This window comes from Cotesia typhae, unplaced genomic scaffold (genome assembly GCF_013202065.1).
Source record: "Cotesia typhae breed Kobodo isofemale line unplaced genomic scaffold, CoteBio_Ctyphae contig_33, whole genome shotgun sequence".
Taxonomy (NCBI): Eukaryota; Metazoa; Arthropoda; class Insecta; order Hymenoptera; family Braconidae; genus Cotesia; species Cotesia typhae.
Window position 1 is genome coordinate 1,075,124 of NW_027423741.1, and position 14,972 is coordinate 1,090,095.

Here is a 14,972-nt window from a genome sequence, read left to right on the forward strand (position 1 = left end):
ATGTATTTTACAATGCACTTTCGATTTGAAGTGCTTCATAAAAATCTAAATTTGTTCTTATATTTGAAAATTCTTTATATTTCTCAATATAATTACTGAATTTGAAATCAATAAAATGTCCCCGGAAGGTAATAGAATATTTACCAACATTTTTCTTTGGAACGGAAACGGGAGGATTAAAAGCTACTTCTGAAGGGTTGTACTGAGAGTACAGTTCTTCAGCTGATAATTTAGCTATTTCCGCAATCAAAGATCCTTCTCCAGAAGTCGGAACATTGCACGCTAAATTTTTAGCCATTTTTTGAACGATACTATGATAATGCCTCTGCAGAGCAACCAGCTCCCATGCAGCTGTTCGATGGGCATTACAATATTCTGGATCATCTAATTCTGGTTGATAAAGCCCTTCACCGACAGAACTATCAGTGTCTAGTAAAATTTCCGTGGTTTTACACAACTGGAGTAATTTTCTGACGACTCCAAGTAAGCCGAGAGATCCGTGGTGCTGTAGTTGTAGAGTTACCGTTAAAATTTTTTTGATGAATGAATTCAGGCGGGCTTGAGTGACTCTTTTTCGACGATTTATTAAGGCCTGAGTAAGACAATGGACGAGAATTTCACAATTTTCTTCATTGCGTGCCATATGAACATCTGGTAAAATTTTATACAGATGTAAATAAAATCTAAAAAAGAAAAAAATTGTTTTAAAAAATAACATTTTTTTTTTTTTTTTTTTTTTTTTAATCGAGTGACATTTAAAAATTTTACCTGTGAGGGTCAATAGTTAATGACGAACCATGTCCTGAAAGGATTGTAAAAACTGTCTGAATACAGTGCAATCTTTCTCGTAGCCCTAAATTTCCATTAGCTAATAATTTATTGATAGCATTTACCAAATCTTGGTAAAAATCTAAATTTATACAATGAGCAAATCTGTTTAAAAAAAAAAAAATTTATTAATTATCAATTAATTTTTCAAGCAATTTAAATAAAAAAAATTTTACTTACTTAGCCAATCCTTCTAAGCAAGAAGATAAAATTTTAGAATTAGGAAAAGTTTTAATAACTTTAAAATAAATTGTAAAAACAATACTAATTATTTCAGTTAAAACTTTTTCTGCTTGCGCTTTATTTTCTTCAGCTTTGGTTTCGAGAAGTTCTTTTTCAACTTCTTGTAACTTTTTATTTCTTTTACGTTCACGTTTACTCAGCGCTAAAATTCTTGATTTATGATTCTGTAATTTTTTCTGCTTCAATTCTTCGTCACGTTCTTTATCCAAATTAACATTACGAATCCTGAGTGACAAAAGCACTGACAGTGCTTCAGTATGTAGTGAATATTCTTTAGCTTTTATTAACTGATTCAATTTACGTACAATCGTAAGTGTTAATTCTAATTTTTTGTCTTCTTTAAATATTTGAGAAAAACATTTAGCAACTATTTCTCGTACTTTAGGATACTTATTATTCAAATATGGAATTAAAAAACAGACTATGTTTGAAGAATAATTGAAGTAAGGATGAGTAGCTAGTAAATCACACATACATGTGATGGCAACTTCTCCAAGTTGTAATTCAGGCTCAGGAATAATTCTATGATCACCTTTTTTTGGTCTCAATTTTCCAGCCAGCTTTTCTAATTTTTGTAGATACATTTTATAATACTTCAATAATGATGCCTCATAATTTTTTAAATTACGTGTATCCTTTTTAACTGAAAAAATAAATAAATAAATTATAATATAATGCTTTATTCAATTGATCGTAGGACAATTTATTAATTTTTCTCGAAAAATAAACTTGGCATAAAAAATTATTTACAAAAATTGAATTTATAATTTTTCAGAGCTTCTAAAAATGAAATTTTTAAATAAAATAATTTTGCTATAATTTGTTTGTTAAAAAAATTCTAGAAATTTGTATTTGGTTCAGTATATTGTTTAAAATAAATAAATTACAAATGTACTTAAAAAAAATTATACTTACGTTTTACTCCTTCTTGCTTGAGCTGGTACAGGTGATAAGACGGTAATATATCTTTAAAGACCTCCAGTAATGAAACAGCCGCAAGTTTCTTAACAGTAATATAAATACCCGGTGTGTTTTCCTCCATAAAATCCAATAGAACCGTAAAATTTTTTACTTTTATTTCAGGATTTTCCAAAAGTGTACTAGCAGTCAGTCCAATCTTAATTTTCCTTTCATTCAATAGTTTACGCCTGTGAGCCATAAGCTCAATCTCTGACATATCTTTTTTAACTTTGACATTTTGTTTTTTCATTTGAAATGTTTCTATAAAATCATTATCACTGTCATTTTCAACTTCTTCCTCAATATTCTCATTTTCATTAAATTTTTCCTCTTCCTCTTCACTTTCAATGTCTTCTTCAATAACTTGTTTCTTAATAGATCCATCCTTTGTTTTTAATGGCAAAAGAAATCTAATACGTTTATTACCTTCATTTTCATTTATTTTTTCTCTTACTTCTTCGTATTTGTCTTCAATCAATTCTTCGTCAAATTTTCTTTTACTTGCTTTCTTAACCTTCATTTTTTTAGAATCATTATTTAATTTAGAAATTTTTTCTGACGTTTTTACCGCCATTTTTAAAAAAGTTTTAATATTTTTAAACAACTTTATTATCTAATTAAATTATTATCAACAATAAAATATTTAAAAAAACAATTTTAATTGAAATAAAAACATAAACACGTGGGAATGATTTGGTTAGGCTCCGTCTCACAAGCTTGCAACACGAAAAATAGATTAAAAAATATATACAATGTGTGCTAGTTGCTTTTAAGTTTTAGCGCATGCGCCATTAGAGGCGCAGAAATTTAAACGGAGCGAAAAAAATTTTCAAGTAATCGTAAAATAAAAAAAAAAAATAAATAATTGTAGAAAAAAATTTTTGTTTATTAATACACACTTATACATTCGGAAAAAATAGTAAATAAATTAATTATTCCATAAATAATGAAATTCGCAGTCATAAATCATTAAATAAAAATACATTCTTAGTTTATTAATGTAAGTAAAATAACTCCAATAATTGTTGACTCTATAAAGTCAGAAAAAAATTAGTTAAGATTTTATAAAAAAAAAAAAAAAAAACTATTAATAATATTAATTAAATAAGACAATACTATTATAAATTGAAAAATTAAAAATAAAATGAAAAACCTTATAATTATATAATAACAGTCTTATCTAAATCCCACTGTGCATTACTAGATTTAATTTTCGAATTTAAATTTTTACTGCGTGGTGGTGTATTTTCTTGTTGATATGGTTTAGCTGATAGAGCTTTACTCCTAAGTATTTGTTGAGGCGATTCACTCGGAATTTCAGATTTATGACTATTAGATCGATTACTTAATGGTGTGCGTCCTCCCGCCAGATTCGATGACCTTTTATCATTAATTATTCGCTTGGAATCCTTAGGTTTGTGCGCTGTCTTCTTTTTCTTGATAGCAGGCTCCTTGCCAACTGCATTTTCGTTGGTTTTTTCCAACAAAACATTACCAGTCTTTTCAGGTTTAGAGATTGATTGATCTTGATCAAACTCAATGATAATTTCTTCCGGTTTAGATGTTACATTCTTGGGCTTAGGCTCTTCAACAAGATCTGGCGACATTGAATCTCTCCAAATACGTATTCTTTCTTCAGTATCGACCTTAGTTCTTTTATTTATTAAAGTTGAAATATTAGTAATTATCTCCAAATCCTCTTTCACAGTCTTTGTTTCTTTATCAGCGCCTGTTAATTCTTCATTTATAATCTCATGGGTAGACGATAATTTTTCATCTGTCTTTATAGCTTTTAAATTAGGAATAACAGTTAACTGTCCATCCGAATCACTTTCATCGGAGCTACATTTAGCAAACAGACAATCGTCGATGCTGGTGTTAAATTCATCATCTAGGTTTAAACGTTTTTTCAAATCCGATGGTTGTTCAAAGATAATTTCCGGCAGAACTTGAATTTCCGATATATTGAAATCAGTTGTAGTTTCACAATAAACCAATTGTGGGTTTAATACTTCTGTAGTACATTCCATTGAATTATTTTGATTTTCATGTGACCCATTACGTTTAGGTGACTTAGGCTTTAAAATTGGCGTTCTATCAAAATCAGCGGCTGGAGAACGTGGATCAAGCCTGTTAATAAGCATTTGTGGTGTATCCATTGCTGGGGCTTCTTCTATCTTTACAACAGGAGTCAAGTATTCTGGCACATGTTTAACCTATCATCAAAAAAAATTAATTAGTATTTTAATTTTTATTTTAACTATAATAACTCGAATAATTCTAGATAGATACAATTTTGAAATAATTTAATGATACGAAAATAAAATTTTATATTAATTAAGTCTGTAAAATTCCAATTGGATAAAATTAATAACGTTGAATTTTAGGGATGGGTACTTTTTTTTCTAGTTTGCCTTTCAGGGGTTAAAATAAAAATTCTACTTACCATAATAGGTGTCCGCGTGCAAGGAACATTAGGAGATCGAGGATCCAAAGTTGCATGTGCTGATGATAATGCTGGAACAACACTATCAATATCAGTTTCAAGATATTGTTTAGGTTGTAAATATTTAGGTATAGCTTTTGCTACCCGTCTAGGTACACCGGTAGGTGTTAGATCAACCTGAAAATTACACAAAAATAAAAAATAAAAATCTGCCATAATTAAAAACATTTTTTTAATAATTTGAAAAAAAATTCAATTGAATAAAAAATTTACCTCGATTGGAGTTCTCAATATGCCAGCAGATGCAGATCGCGGATCAGCTGATAATTCTTTCCTTGCCATGATCGGAGTGCATTGATGATTTTCTTGGTTTTTTTCAAGTGTCCCCATTTTAATTTGACTTGATAATTTCGATTTACTGTTAACGTCTTCATCGTGTAGAAATAATTTACTTGTTAAATTACCCATGATAATTTATAACGTAAAATTGAAAAATAAATTGCAAATTTTTAAACGTAACGGTCGTTTTATGCGTGGTGTACAAAATTACATAAACGTATTTTATAAAATCAAGTTCACTAATCAATTGTATATTATAATTCTCACTTTTTTCACTGAAACTTTAATTCAGAGCTAACCTATTAAATTTTTCTGTTCATCATGTTTCGTTGGAGATGAAAAAAATATATAATTATCAAATTTGTAACTGAATTAAATAGTACACAACGCACGATCGACGAAGAATGTTTTGTGTTGTTTTCTCTACCCCACCTCACTTTTTTCTATAGTCCGTTACAAGCTTTACATTTTTAAATCCCACCAATCACGTCAATTCTTTTATTTATGGTGGCGCTGTCTGTAAAAATTAATTCTTTTGGACAACACTGAAGTTGACAGATATTAAAAATTTTTTTGGGTATTTCATGACTCAGCTGATCAATAGAATTTTTAATCTACCAACATTGGTTAAAAAAGTATCATTGTTATGTTTAATTTATTTTTATGTCTTGACATAACCCACAAAAAACGTAAATAAGTGATGACCACGGAGGCTAGATATAAGGAGGACGATCGACATAGGTAAATGTACAGTTAGTGCGTCCGGAAAACTGAGGATAGATCATTTTCAAAAAGAAGCCGCTAGGGCGTCACTACGTTCGCTAATGTCCGGATCATGGCGTCCGTTTGTTATTGTTTATTAATAACACCAAATTGACATTCAGTTAGTTAATTAGTTTTTTAATTAATAATCAAAGTGATAATAGTTTAAAATGGTAAATAAATGTATAGTTGATGGGTGTTTGAGTGGCCGGATAAAAGATCGTAATAAAAAATTAAAATTAAATAGTCGAAACACGTCTTTATTTATTGTGCCACAGGTAATATAACCTAACTTAGTATTTTTGTAAGAAATAATTTTTATACTAATTAAATTTATATTAATTAAATGATTATAAAAAAATTTTACCTATAGAAATTAAAGGAAATTATAAGTGCTCTTTTTCAAAATATTTTTTTAAATAATTTATGTTACAAGAGTCCCAAAAATTTTTATATCAGTAGATTTTAGTATCATTTTTGATCAAATTAAAAAGAAATTGTAAAAAGGTATAACGTAATTTTTTTCTTCTTAGAATTAGTTTTAAAAAAATTGCATCGTTACCATTTTTTTGGAGCTAACGTTTTACTCAAAGTAACTTATCAAAATTATTTCCAAATATAACTTCATGTCAATTTTTTGTTTGTTTATTCAAGTGTCCAGACTTGTTAAAATTGTGGTACTGTGGATTAAAGCAAGATCTCACCCCAAAAAAAGATTATGTCTGTGAATTACATTTTAATGATCAAGATATTATTAAAACTGATAAAATATTATTGACTACTGGAATTTATGAAGAATTACCTCGAAAAAGATACTCGCTAAAGCCTGATGCTATTCCGACGTTGAATCCGAACCGTGTAAACAAAGCTTGCAACAATGAAAATAACGAAGCTCAGTATATGCAATGCCATTTATTAATTACAAATGACCATAAAACTAACTCACCACAAAACCAAGAACCAATAATTAGTAATGATCTCATAAACATAATTAATTGTGAGTCACCAAAACGCATTGACGTATTTGAAAATTTTGAAGAAAATGATAATTGTGAGAACGAAATGCAGGTAAGAAAAATTAAAATTTCGAATTATTACTCTGCAACTTAAGATAAAAGCACAAACAATTAGGAGGCCTAATTACTCTTGTTTGTTAGAATATTTATTTAAGTACTTGAGATATTGAGAAAGTGAAGCTCCCTGCCTTCGTGGAGCAAAAAAAAATAGTATACACTCTACGGGAAGTAAATAAAAAAGCCTCAGATCACATATTTGTCAACCTCGGCTTCGCCTCGGCCGACAATTACATGTGATCTGAGACATTTCTTACTTTTCTTCCGTAGGTGTGTAATATACTATTATAAATAATAAGAAACATTCACTATAAAAATTATCAAGTTTACTCGAATTTATTATAGCAGTGTATGAGAGTTAAATTTGAAAAATATTGTTATAAAACAAATAGTCTTTCGAAAAGAAATTATTAATTATTTTTTTTTCATATTCACGTTCTTTTCTCTATTCAATTCTTTAAAACAAAAGTAAATGAAATAATTAAAGAATCATGTTATAAGATATTTCAATAAGTCAAACAATCTGAATTATGAATATGTTAAAAAAGTTAAGTCTTTAGACATGTCTCTTATATCGTCTCCTATAAATTTAGAACTATTATTACAAAAAAATAATCATTAATTTTTGTTTATTTAATCATTTCAAGCCACGTGAGTTATCTACTCCTGAATTACGTCTTGAGAAATGTTCTTTATTAACAATTATCAACGTGTTGAAATTCAATGCTTTGCCACAAAATTGGAGTTGGACAATAGATTTAGTTAATCCAAAAATATAGTTTTATGTCATTTAGATAAAGTATCCATGAATTTAAAATTTCGTATAAAAATAAGTGAAGACTTCAATATATCAGTAAGAATTTTTAGATCTTGTAATTTATTTTTTCACAGTATAAACATAAAGTTCCGAACGTTGGTTGCTAACGAATGTTCAAATTTCTTCGAAGCGAACATTACACAGAAATATATCAGTTCTCAAAGTTATTTTCTCGATTTTTTCGCGTATTTTTGAAGATTTTGATAGAATAGCTTTCAAGAATTTTGAAAATTCATAAGAATCTAATGTTCGAACGTCAGTTTTTTTTTGTGGTAATGTTAACATTATACTTTTGATTAGTTACTTAACTTGAAAACGCAAGAGTCGGTAGAATTCAATACCAATTTTTCCCAAATATCTGATTTTTGGGAGTTTTTGAAGGAATTGGAAAACTGTGAGTTATGTGAAGGGACTGGATTACTTTTCCATTTTTGGCTACGGACATTAATTTTTGTTATTAATAAATTTAAAAAATTTGCTATCGATTTTCCATGTTTAAAAATCGATTACCAAACTTAATAATTATTGTGTATCTTAAGTACGGAGCACATTAGTATACTCTACAATTGCCTAAAAATGATAATTCTAAGGTTTTTTATTACTTGTTAAATGAACTTTACTAGTATCATTTCTCATTAATAATAGATGTTCATCGGCGTGTTCTGGTGTGTCATTGCCTGACGAACAATATAAGAAACAAATGAATCTTTTTCGATGCTTTGCTTGTCGGCAATTGAGACGGAAATTGCAAAATCGATCGTACAAAGTCAAACCCGACATTAAAAGTTCGTACACTGACTTGAAGTACCAGGAGAGCCTGAAAACTAAACAAATTCAGCGCCTCAAACGTAAAGTAGGTATTTACTTATTTATCGTTTCTTCATGTATACTTGATTATTTACAGGTTGTGAGTGTTTAAGATCAATATTCTTTTATTTTTTTTTCAATAAACTTAAAAGTTTGATACAATGCTCGTTACATTACATTATCATTTCGTCAATACGGTTTAGTTTGTGAATACAAATTTAATCAACTACAATCTGAGAACTTAAATTAAATCACCTGTAAATGCCTATTTAACTATTTAACCCTTTACAGAATGAATCACTCATCAAAATTATAGAAACGCAACGACTTAATTGTATGGCAATTAAAGATGAAGCTCTAAGAGCGGAAATTTCTATTTTGCCTCCCGTGCAACAACTAGCAATTCGTGCTTGTTTTAATGCAGTAAAAGCTAAAAATGCCAAACAACGAAGATATACGGTTGAGTGGGTTTATGAATGTTTGCTACTTGGTATAAAAATGCTGCGGTATATGAACGACTCAGAGAACGTCAAATCCTCCCTCTTCCCTGCAAAGACACCCTTAACAAATATATCCAGAAGTTGGATAGCGCTTTTGGTTTCCCTAAAGCCATATTCGACACTCTTCGTATTAAAAGTTCACGTATGGAACCACATGAAAAACGGGGTATCCATGCACCATTCCTGTCACACTTTACTACTAACTGCAAATCTTAAAAATGCAAATCTTAAAAACGCAACCATTTTAACTATATCTAACAACTCTACTTAGCTATCGAGTATGATTATATTAACAAATCCGAGCGCATAAGTTTTTAGCTGAAAAAGTAATTCGTATTTGATATTTTTAAATAACTCTTTAAAAGCTTCATTAACTTTTAACAGTAGCTGGCTATTATTGTTAGACTACATCTGATTCACATTTATTTCATTCTAACAATTTTTTATTTTTTCTCCTAGGTACCCTTTTAATAGATGAAGTAGCTTTAAGTGAAGCCGTGAAGCTAAATCGGAGAACTATGCAGCTTGATGGTTTTGTAGACTTGGGGGCACATACTCCGGAAAATTTAATCAACAGTCGGGCTGATCATGCCTTAGTCTTCATGTACCAACCTTTTCAGGGTAACTGGGTGCAAGTAGTTGGTAGCTTCCTGAGCAGAAATTCTGTCACGAGTGCCATTCTTCACAAATTACTCATTGAATGCATCGTATTACTGGAGAATGCTGGGTTTTATGTTGATGTCGTTACTTCTGATGCAGCTCAATGGAACAGAGGAGCATGGACACTTTTCGGTGTCAAAGATGGACAATGTAGCTGTGATCATCCATGCAATTTTGACCGCAGACTTTGGTTTATTTCGGATTTTCCACACTTAATAAAATGTTTCAGGAACAAAATTATGAAACGATTGTTTTTTTGGGTAAGCTTCTCTTATAATATGATTTTTAACACCAGTGTACTGTTATTCACGATTGAATTTTCAATTTAGTTAGCATTGGAATGAATATATTCATAAGTGACCTATTTAATTTTACAACTATCAAATTTTTCAATGATTGTATTTAATTATTTATGAAAATGTTATTTATTTTTAGACTCCAGATGGTTTTGTAAGAAAAAGTCATTAGGAAGCTTTATTATTGCATGAAATTTATCTGAAAGCCAATCTAAAAATAGCTTATCAACTAACTCCCAGCATTTAAATCCAGAAGGATATCAAAAGATGAATGTCCCGTTGGCTTATCAGGTAATTATAATTATAAAGCTGCGAGAGAAGTTAAAATGAATTTAAGATTATCATTAACATCGAGGTAACTGGCCTAATATTTATCTTTAATTTCTAACAATTCATATTATAAATAGCTGATTCAGTTAAAATAAATAATAAGATGTATTTATTCTTATTTTGATAAAAAATTAATTTTTATAAATTTTCAATCATAACAACTGCTTATCTAATTTTAATGAGAAAAATTAAAACTTTTTGTTTTTAGCTTTTTCGAAAAATATACAAGTTGCAATGGCGACTTATAAGAACGCTACTCCTGAGCTCAGTGATTGCGATCCAACAGTGGTTTTTATTAAAAGAGTAAATGATTTAATTGAAGCCATGAGTTCACGTACTCCTTTGAATGCTTTACGTTTAAATGATAATTGTCCCCGAAAAAGGTAATTTTTAATATATACATTAGGTCTTTTGATAGCTTCATACAATTTTTTCGCAATAATAAAGCGAAAATTATAGTTCTAAACGGAGAACCATTGTCAACATAAAACCATCATTATACCATGTGTACATGATCACATATTATAACCAATATTGGAAAATATTTATAAAGTATATATATGTAAGTATATAACTATAAAAATAATTTAAGACACTCCAATCTTATCATGACATTATTCCTACTAATGTTTGCACATAATCCAGTCTCGCAAGTTTACTTACATTTTCAATATGAAACTTATTAAACGAAACTTCAAATGATAGTCAAATTCAATGAATTTGAGTTTATTAGTTGCGGAAGTTCCTAATCTTTATCATAGCTGATATTCTCTTGGACTATGTATCCTATTTTCTGAAACATGCATTTTTCTAGAGTAATTTCTACTACCATAAGATAGAGGATAAATAAGTAATGCTATTTATTTTTGCTAGGTAATAAGTGATTTTATTGATTATCTGAAGATTTGGGAAGCCAAAGCTAATGAAGAAAGAGAACTTTATAAAAAGAAGAAGAAAGGCAAAAAACAAAAATCAAAAAATGAAAATGAAGTTGATGATAAATTTTTTTCGCAATTACTCCTAGTACTCTTACTGGATTAAAAATTACGTTACAGGCTACTTTAGAGCTAAGTGAATTTTTGCAAAAAGAATGTAATTTTGAGTACTTGATGACATCGCGGCTTAATCAAGATCAATTAGAAGTATGTATTAATCGTTGGATTTTTATCAAATGAATAATTAAAAATTGTTATAGTAAATATTCTTTTTTTTTTTTTAATATTTGAATCTTATTTAATTTATAGAAGTTCTTCGGTATAATGCGGAGTGTTTGTCGTTGCAACGATCATCCGGATACAATCCTTTTCGGGCAAGTTTTTCGATTATTGTGTTCATATTCATTAGTCACGCCGCCGAAAGGGTCCAATGTCACAGCTGGTGAATTACTACAATCTTTAATGCAGTCCAAAGATTCTCTGGCTACAGCTAATGCATTAAAAAAATTGGCTGAATGAAATTGACGCTATTGTTGAAAATGGTATTTCTAGTAATAATTATTCGTCTAGTGATGATAATAATAATACATTTTCTCATCCAAATACCTCTGTGGCTAAAAAACCCTTTGAAAGCTTGTTAGACGAAGATAGTGATGACGATAATGATGATACTATACCGTCATTTATTAGAAAACCATTCGAAAGTTTATTAGACGAAGATAGTGAGGATGATATAGAGGACGATGATGATTTGTATCACGATAATCATTATCCGTTCGAAAATTTAACTGAGGTTGACGATTCTTCTACTGAAAACAACATTAATCATCATAATCAAAATAAAATTAATATTGATTCAAATGAAAACTTTTTACAAAGTGAAAATGATTGGGAAGGAAGTAATAGTTTTCGTGATGACCAGCATTACCATCATGATTATGATGTTGTTTCCACCAGTGATGGTATAGTTGCTTATATTGCTGGATATGTTGCGAGAAAATTTCAGCGAATGACTTCTTGCTGTGAATGTATTGAAACATTACGCTCTGCGAATTCCTCTGAACGTGATCGGGTCATATAATTAATGAGCAATGGTGGATTAATTTTTCCCAGTGAAAATTTATTCAGACTAATTAAAAAATTGGAACAAATAGTTTTAACCGTAGTTGGTACTAAAACTGTTAAAATAAATACTATGCACCAAGTGCTAGAGAAAATAGCAAAAGCTAAATGCCTCCCCATCCTAGGATGTGATGAACACAAAAAGGAGCTTACGGCTAAAATATTGAATAATTTTGTAATTATGAGAGGTAATTTTTAGCTAATCTTATCAACCGAACTCTTAACGAACGAAAGATGATGGCCAAGAAACATCGTAAAATTTCTAAACTAGCTTAACTTATTAAACTCTTCAGTAATATTCTACTTTCAACATATATACGCTTATTAATTAAGAATAAAATTACCTAAACTATTTGAATACTTTATTATTATTATTATTATTATTATTATTATTATTATTATTATTATTATTATTATTATTATTACTATTACTATTATTATTATCCCAATTCGCAACTAAAAATGAAATTTTAATGTTTTCTTTTGATAAATGTGATTGTACATTGCATTCCGCGTCATTTATTTAAAAACCTGACATTAGAGACACTTGCGCACTCTAGTGGTGAAAGATCTGTCCTCCAATTTTCGGACGCTTGTAATACATTACGATCGTCCTCCTTATATCTAGCCTCCGTGGTGATGACACTGAAAAAAATTAAAAAAATTTTTAAAATCAACAGCTGACAGCTAACTTCAGTGTTATAATAAGTGTTATTGTTACAGTTTTGATTAAAAAAAAAATTATAAATAAACAAATAAATAAATAATGAATAATAGTAAAAAAATTAATGTAAGTTATTCATCATTAGTTGGTTTAAAAGCAGAACTTGTTCGTAAACATGCTGAAGTTGAAAAAGCCAAAGCTAAACAGTCTGTTAAAAAGACAAATTTACCAAAAGCTAAAGTTAAAACAAAAACAATTAAAAATAAAGAAGAGAAAAAATCTAATAATAAATCAGGAAAGGTAACAGAAATTGAAGATATTAATTTGTTAAATAAATCCAAGTACATGCTTGAAGCTAAATCTAAACTTTATGATAAATTAAAAAAACAAGGATACCGAGGGGGTAATAGTAATAGTTATGGTAATAATGATGATGATGATGATGATGACAGTAATCGCTATTTGGTGGATTTTTCAAATAAATCGGATGAATCAGAGCCTGAAATTCATCGAGAAGAAGATTATAATGATTACGCTTCAGATCCAGAGGAAGATTGGGTTGAGTATCAAGACTGTTTTGGGCGCACGAGGAAATGTTTGAGAAAAGATTTACCTAAAATGGAAGAAAAGGATAATTTAATTAAAGAAGAAATAGTGGAAAAAAAGGTTGAAAATGAGAATGAAAATAACAATAAAACACAGTATAAATTTATCCCACCAGAAAAAGAACCAGAGATAGAAATAATGCGAAAAAAATGGGAAGAACAAGAAGAAAAATTAACTCACAAAACAGATATTCATTATCAGGATGTTTTATTTGATGAAGCAAGAAATCATGGTGTTGGTTACTATGCTTTTTCGCAGGATGAAGAAGAGCGAGCTAAACAACAAGCCAATCTGGCTAAACTACGGAAAGAAACTGAGCAAAGGCAAAAAGAGCTCGAAGAAATAAAAGAATTAAAAAGTAAAATGGAGCTGAATAGATTGAAAGCTGCTAGAGTTAGACAGAGGATTAGAGCTGGTCTACCACCGGAGCCTACTGAAGAAGAAATTGCTAAAGACAGTCAGGCAACAACAGCTGAATCTTCTTCGCCTGAATCAGCGGCTGCTGACTGTCAGCCAGCTGCTTCTACTGCTTCTGAATCAGATACTCCAACTGAAGCTAGTAATCTGAAAGATTCTGAGTATCAAGAAAAAAATAATTTGAAGAATATTGAAGATAAAATCAAGGCGTTTGGAGAACTTCTAGGCAAGCGTCCGAAATGGCGAGAATTGTCTCAAGAAGAATGGATTCAAAAACGTCGCAAAGATCGTCATGGCGAATTCGCTCCGGTTTATGATAATTTTATGAGTAAAGGATATTTAAACCATAGCAAAGACTATCAATTAGTAGCAAAAGAACTTGACGAGGAAGATGATCCTCTGAGACTTAAAATCAATGGGCCAGATCCTACAGATTTGTGGGACCAATGTGGCCCAGACAATCAAGATCAAGAAGAAAAAGTAAAACCTATTATTACTTCGAAGGTATCGAATGTTGAAAATATTCAAAATTCTATGTCAGCTCCGTCAGATATTTCTACAATTGATTTTTCGCAACCTCCTCCACCGATTCATTCTCATGGGCCTAGTCAAGTTAATCCTCCTGTTACATCTCTTCATTCAAGTGATTCAAGTGACGACGACTCAAATATCATTGGACCACTTCCACCTTCAGCAGTTACTGTAAATGATTTAAATCTATCACAAATTCCACTTCCAAATGATACTTTGCCTAGTAAAAATAAAGAAACTACAAGGACAAATAAAATGAATGTAGATAGTGAAAAAATAGCCGAAATGCTGAAATATTTAAGAAATAAGTTTGATGGTATAGATAATTAATTCGTTTTATTTTTATGTATTTATGAATGTTAAATAAATTTTTAATTAGATAAAATTAATATTAAAAAAAAATTATTTTAAGTTTTTATTTTTTTAGATTTAGTTTTTATGATATATTTTTATTAAAAATTACAAGTGAAAATTTTTAGAAGCATTTTTTTTTATTGTAATTAATTTATAAAAAAATTTTTTAAATTAACAGCTGACTTAATTTCAGTATTATAAAATTTAAAAAAAAAACGTCAGCTAAGTTTAGTATCATAACTCTGATTATAAGGACAAGAATTTAAAATGTAAGTAGTGACA

The 14,972-nt window shown here is 29.4% G+C and overlaps 4 protein-coding genes across 10 annotated transcripts; 2 read left to right on the forward strand and 2 right to left on the reverse strand.

Annotated features, from left to right (window-relative positions):
• Positions 1-6: 6 nt before the first annotated feature.
• On the reverse strand, positions 7-2,738 carry Noc3 (Nucleolar complex protein 3). Its single transcript, XM_074241206.1, has 4 exons — positions 1,987-2,738; positions 1,009-1,714; positions 769-933; positions 7-683 (listed from the first exon to the last, which is right to left on the reverse strand). Exons 1-4 carry the CDS (start codon positions 2,603-2,605, stop codon positions 8-10), a joined length of 2,166 nt encoding a protein of 721 aa, XP_074097307.1. The 5' UTR covers positions 2,606-2,738; the 3' UTR covers position 7.
• A 184-nt stretch (positions 2,739-2,922) lies between these two features.
• Positions 2,923-5,223, reverse strand: LOC141526087 (uncharacterized). The gene is made up of 3 exons (XM_074240859.1): positions 4,751-5,223; positions 4,478-4,654; positions 2,923-4,247 (listed from the first exon to the last, which is right to left on the reverse strand). Exons 1-3 carry the CDS (start codon positions 4,943-4,945, stop codon positions 3,192-3,194), a joined length of 1,428 nt encoding a protein of 475 aa, XP_074096960.1. The 5' UTR covers positions 4,946-5,223; the 3' UTR covers positions 2,923-3,191.
• A 299-nt stretch (positions 5,224-5,522) lies between these two features.
• LOC141526310 (uncharacterized) lies at positions 5,523-9,988 on the forward strand. 6 transcript variants are annotated; one of them, XR_012479005.1, is made up of 6 exons: positions 5,523-5,856; positions 6,233-6,646; positions 7,299-7,504; positions 8,114-8,321; positions 8,567-8,734; positions 9,235-9,373. XR_012479005.1 is itself a non-coding variant. In XM_074241257.1 (6 exons), exons 4-6 carry the CDS (start codon positions 8,169-8,171, stop codon positions 9,901-9,903), a joined length of 651 nt encoding a protein of 216 aa, XP_074097358.1. In that variant the 5' UTR covers positions 5,523-5,856; positions 6,233-6,646; positions 7,299-7,504; positions 8,114-8,168; the 3' UTR covers positions 9,904-9,988. The 6 variants fall into 6 exon arrangements, 4 of the variants coding, with proteins under 4 accessions (XP_074097358.1, XP_074097357.1, XP_074097360.1 ...); XM_074241257.1 differs by lacking the exon at positions 8,567-8,734 and adding an exon at positions 9,871-9,988 and having other exon boundaries at positions 8,114-8,325; positions 9,235-9,695; XR_012479004.1 differs by lacking the exon at positions 8,567-8,734 and having other exon boundaries at positions 9,235-9,375.
• Positions 9,989-10,276: 288 nt separating this feature from the next.
• LOC141526247 (uncharacterized) lies at positions 10,277-14,721 on the forward strand. Of its 2 annotated transcripts, XM_074241141.1 has the most exons (3): positions 10,277-10,623; positions 10,935-11,203; positions 11,306-14,721. In XM_074241141.1, the coding sequence occupies exon 3, from the start codon at positions 12,885-12,887 to the stop codon at positions 14,664-14,666; it is 1,782 nt and encodes a 593-aa protein (XP_074097242.1). In that variant the 5' UTR covers positions 10,277-10,623; positions 10,935-11,203; positions 11,306-12,884; the 3' UTR covers positions 14,667-14,721. The 2 variants fall into 2 exon arrangements, with proteins under 2 accessions (XP_074097242.1, XP_074097241.1); XM_074241140.1 differs by having other exon boundaries at positions 10,277-11,203.
• The last annotated feature ends 251 nt before the right edge of the window (positions 14,722-14,972 follow it).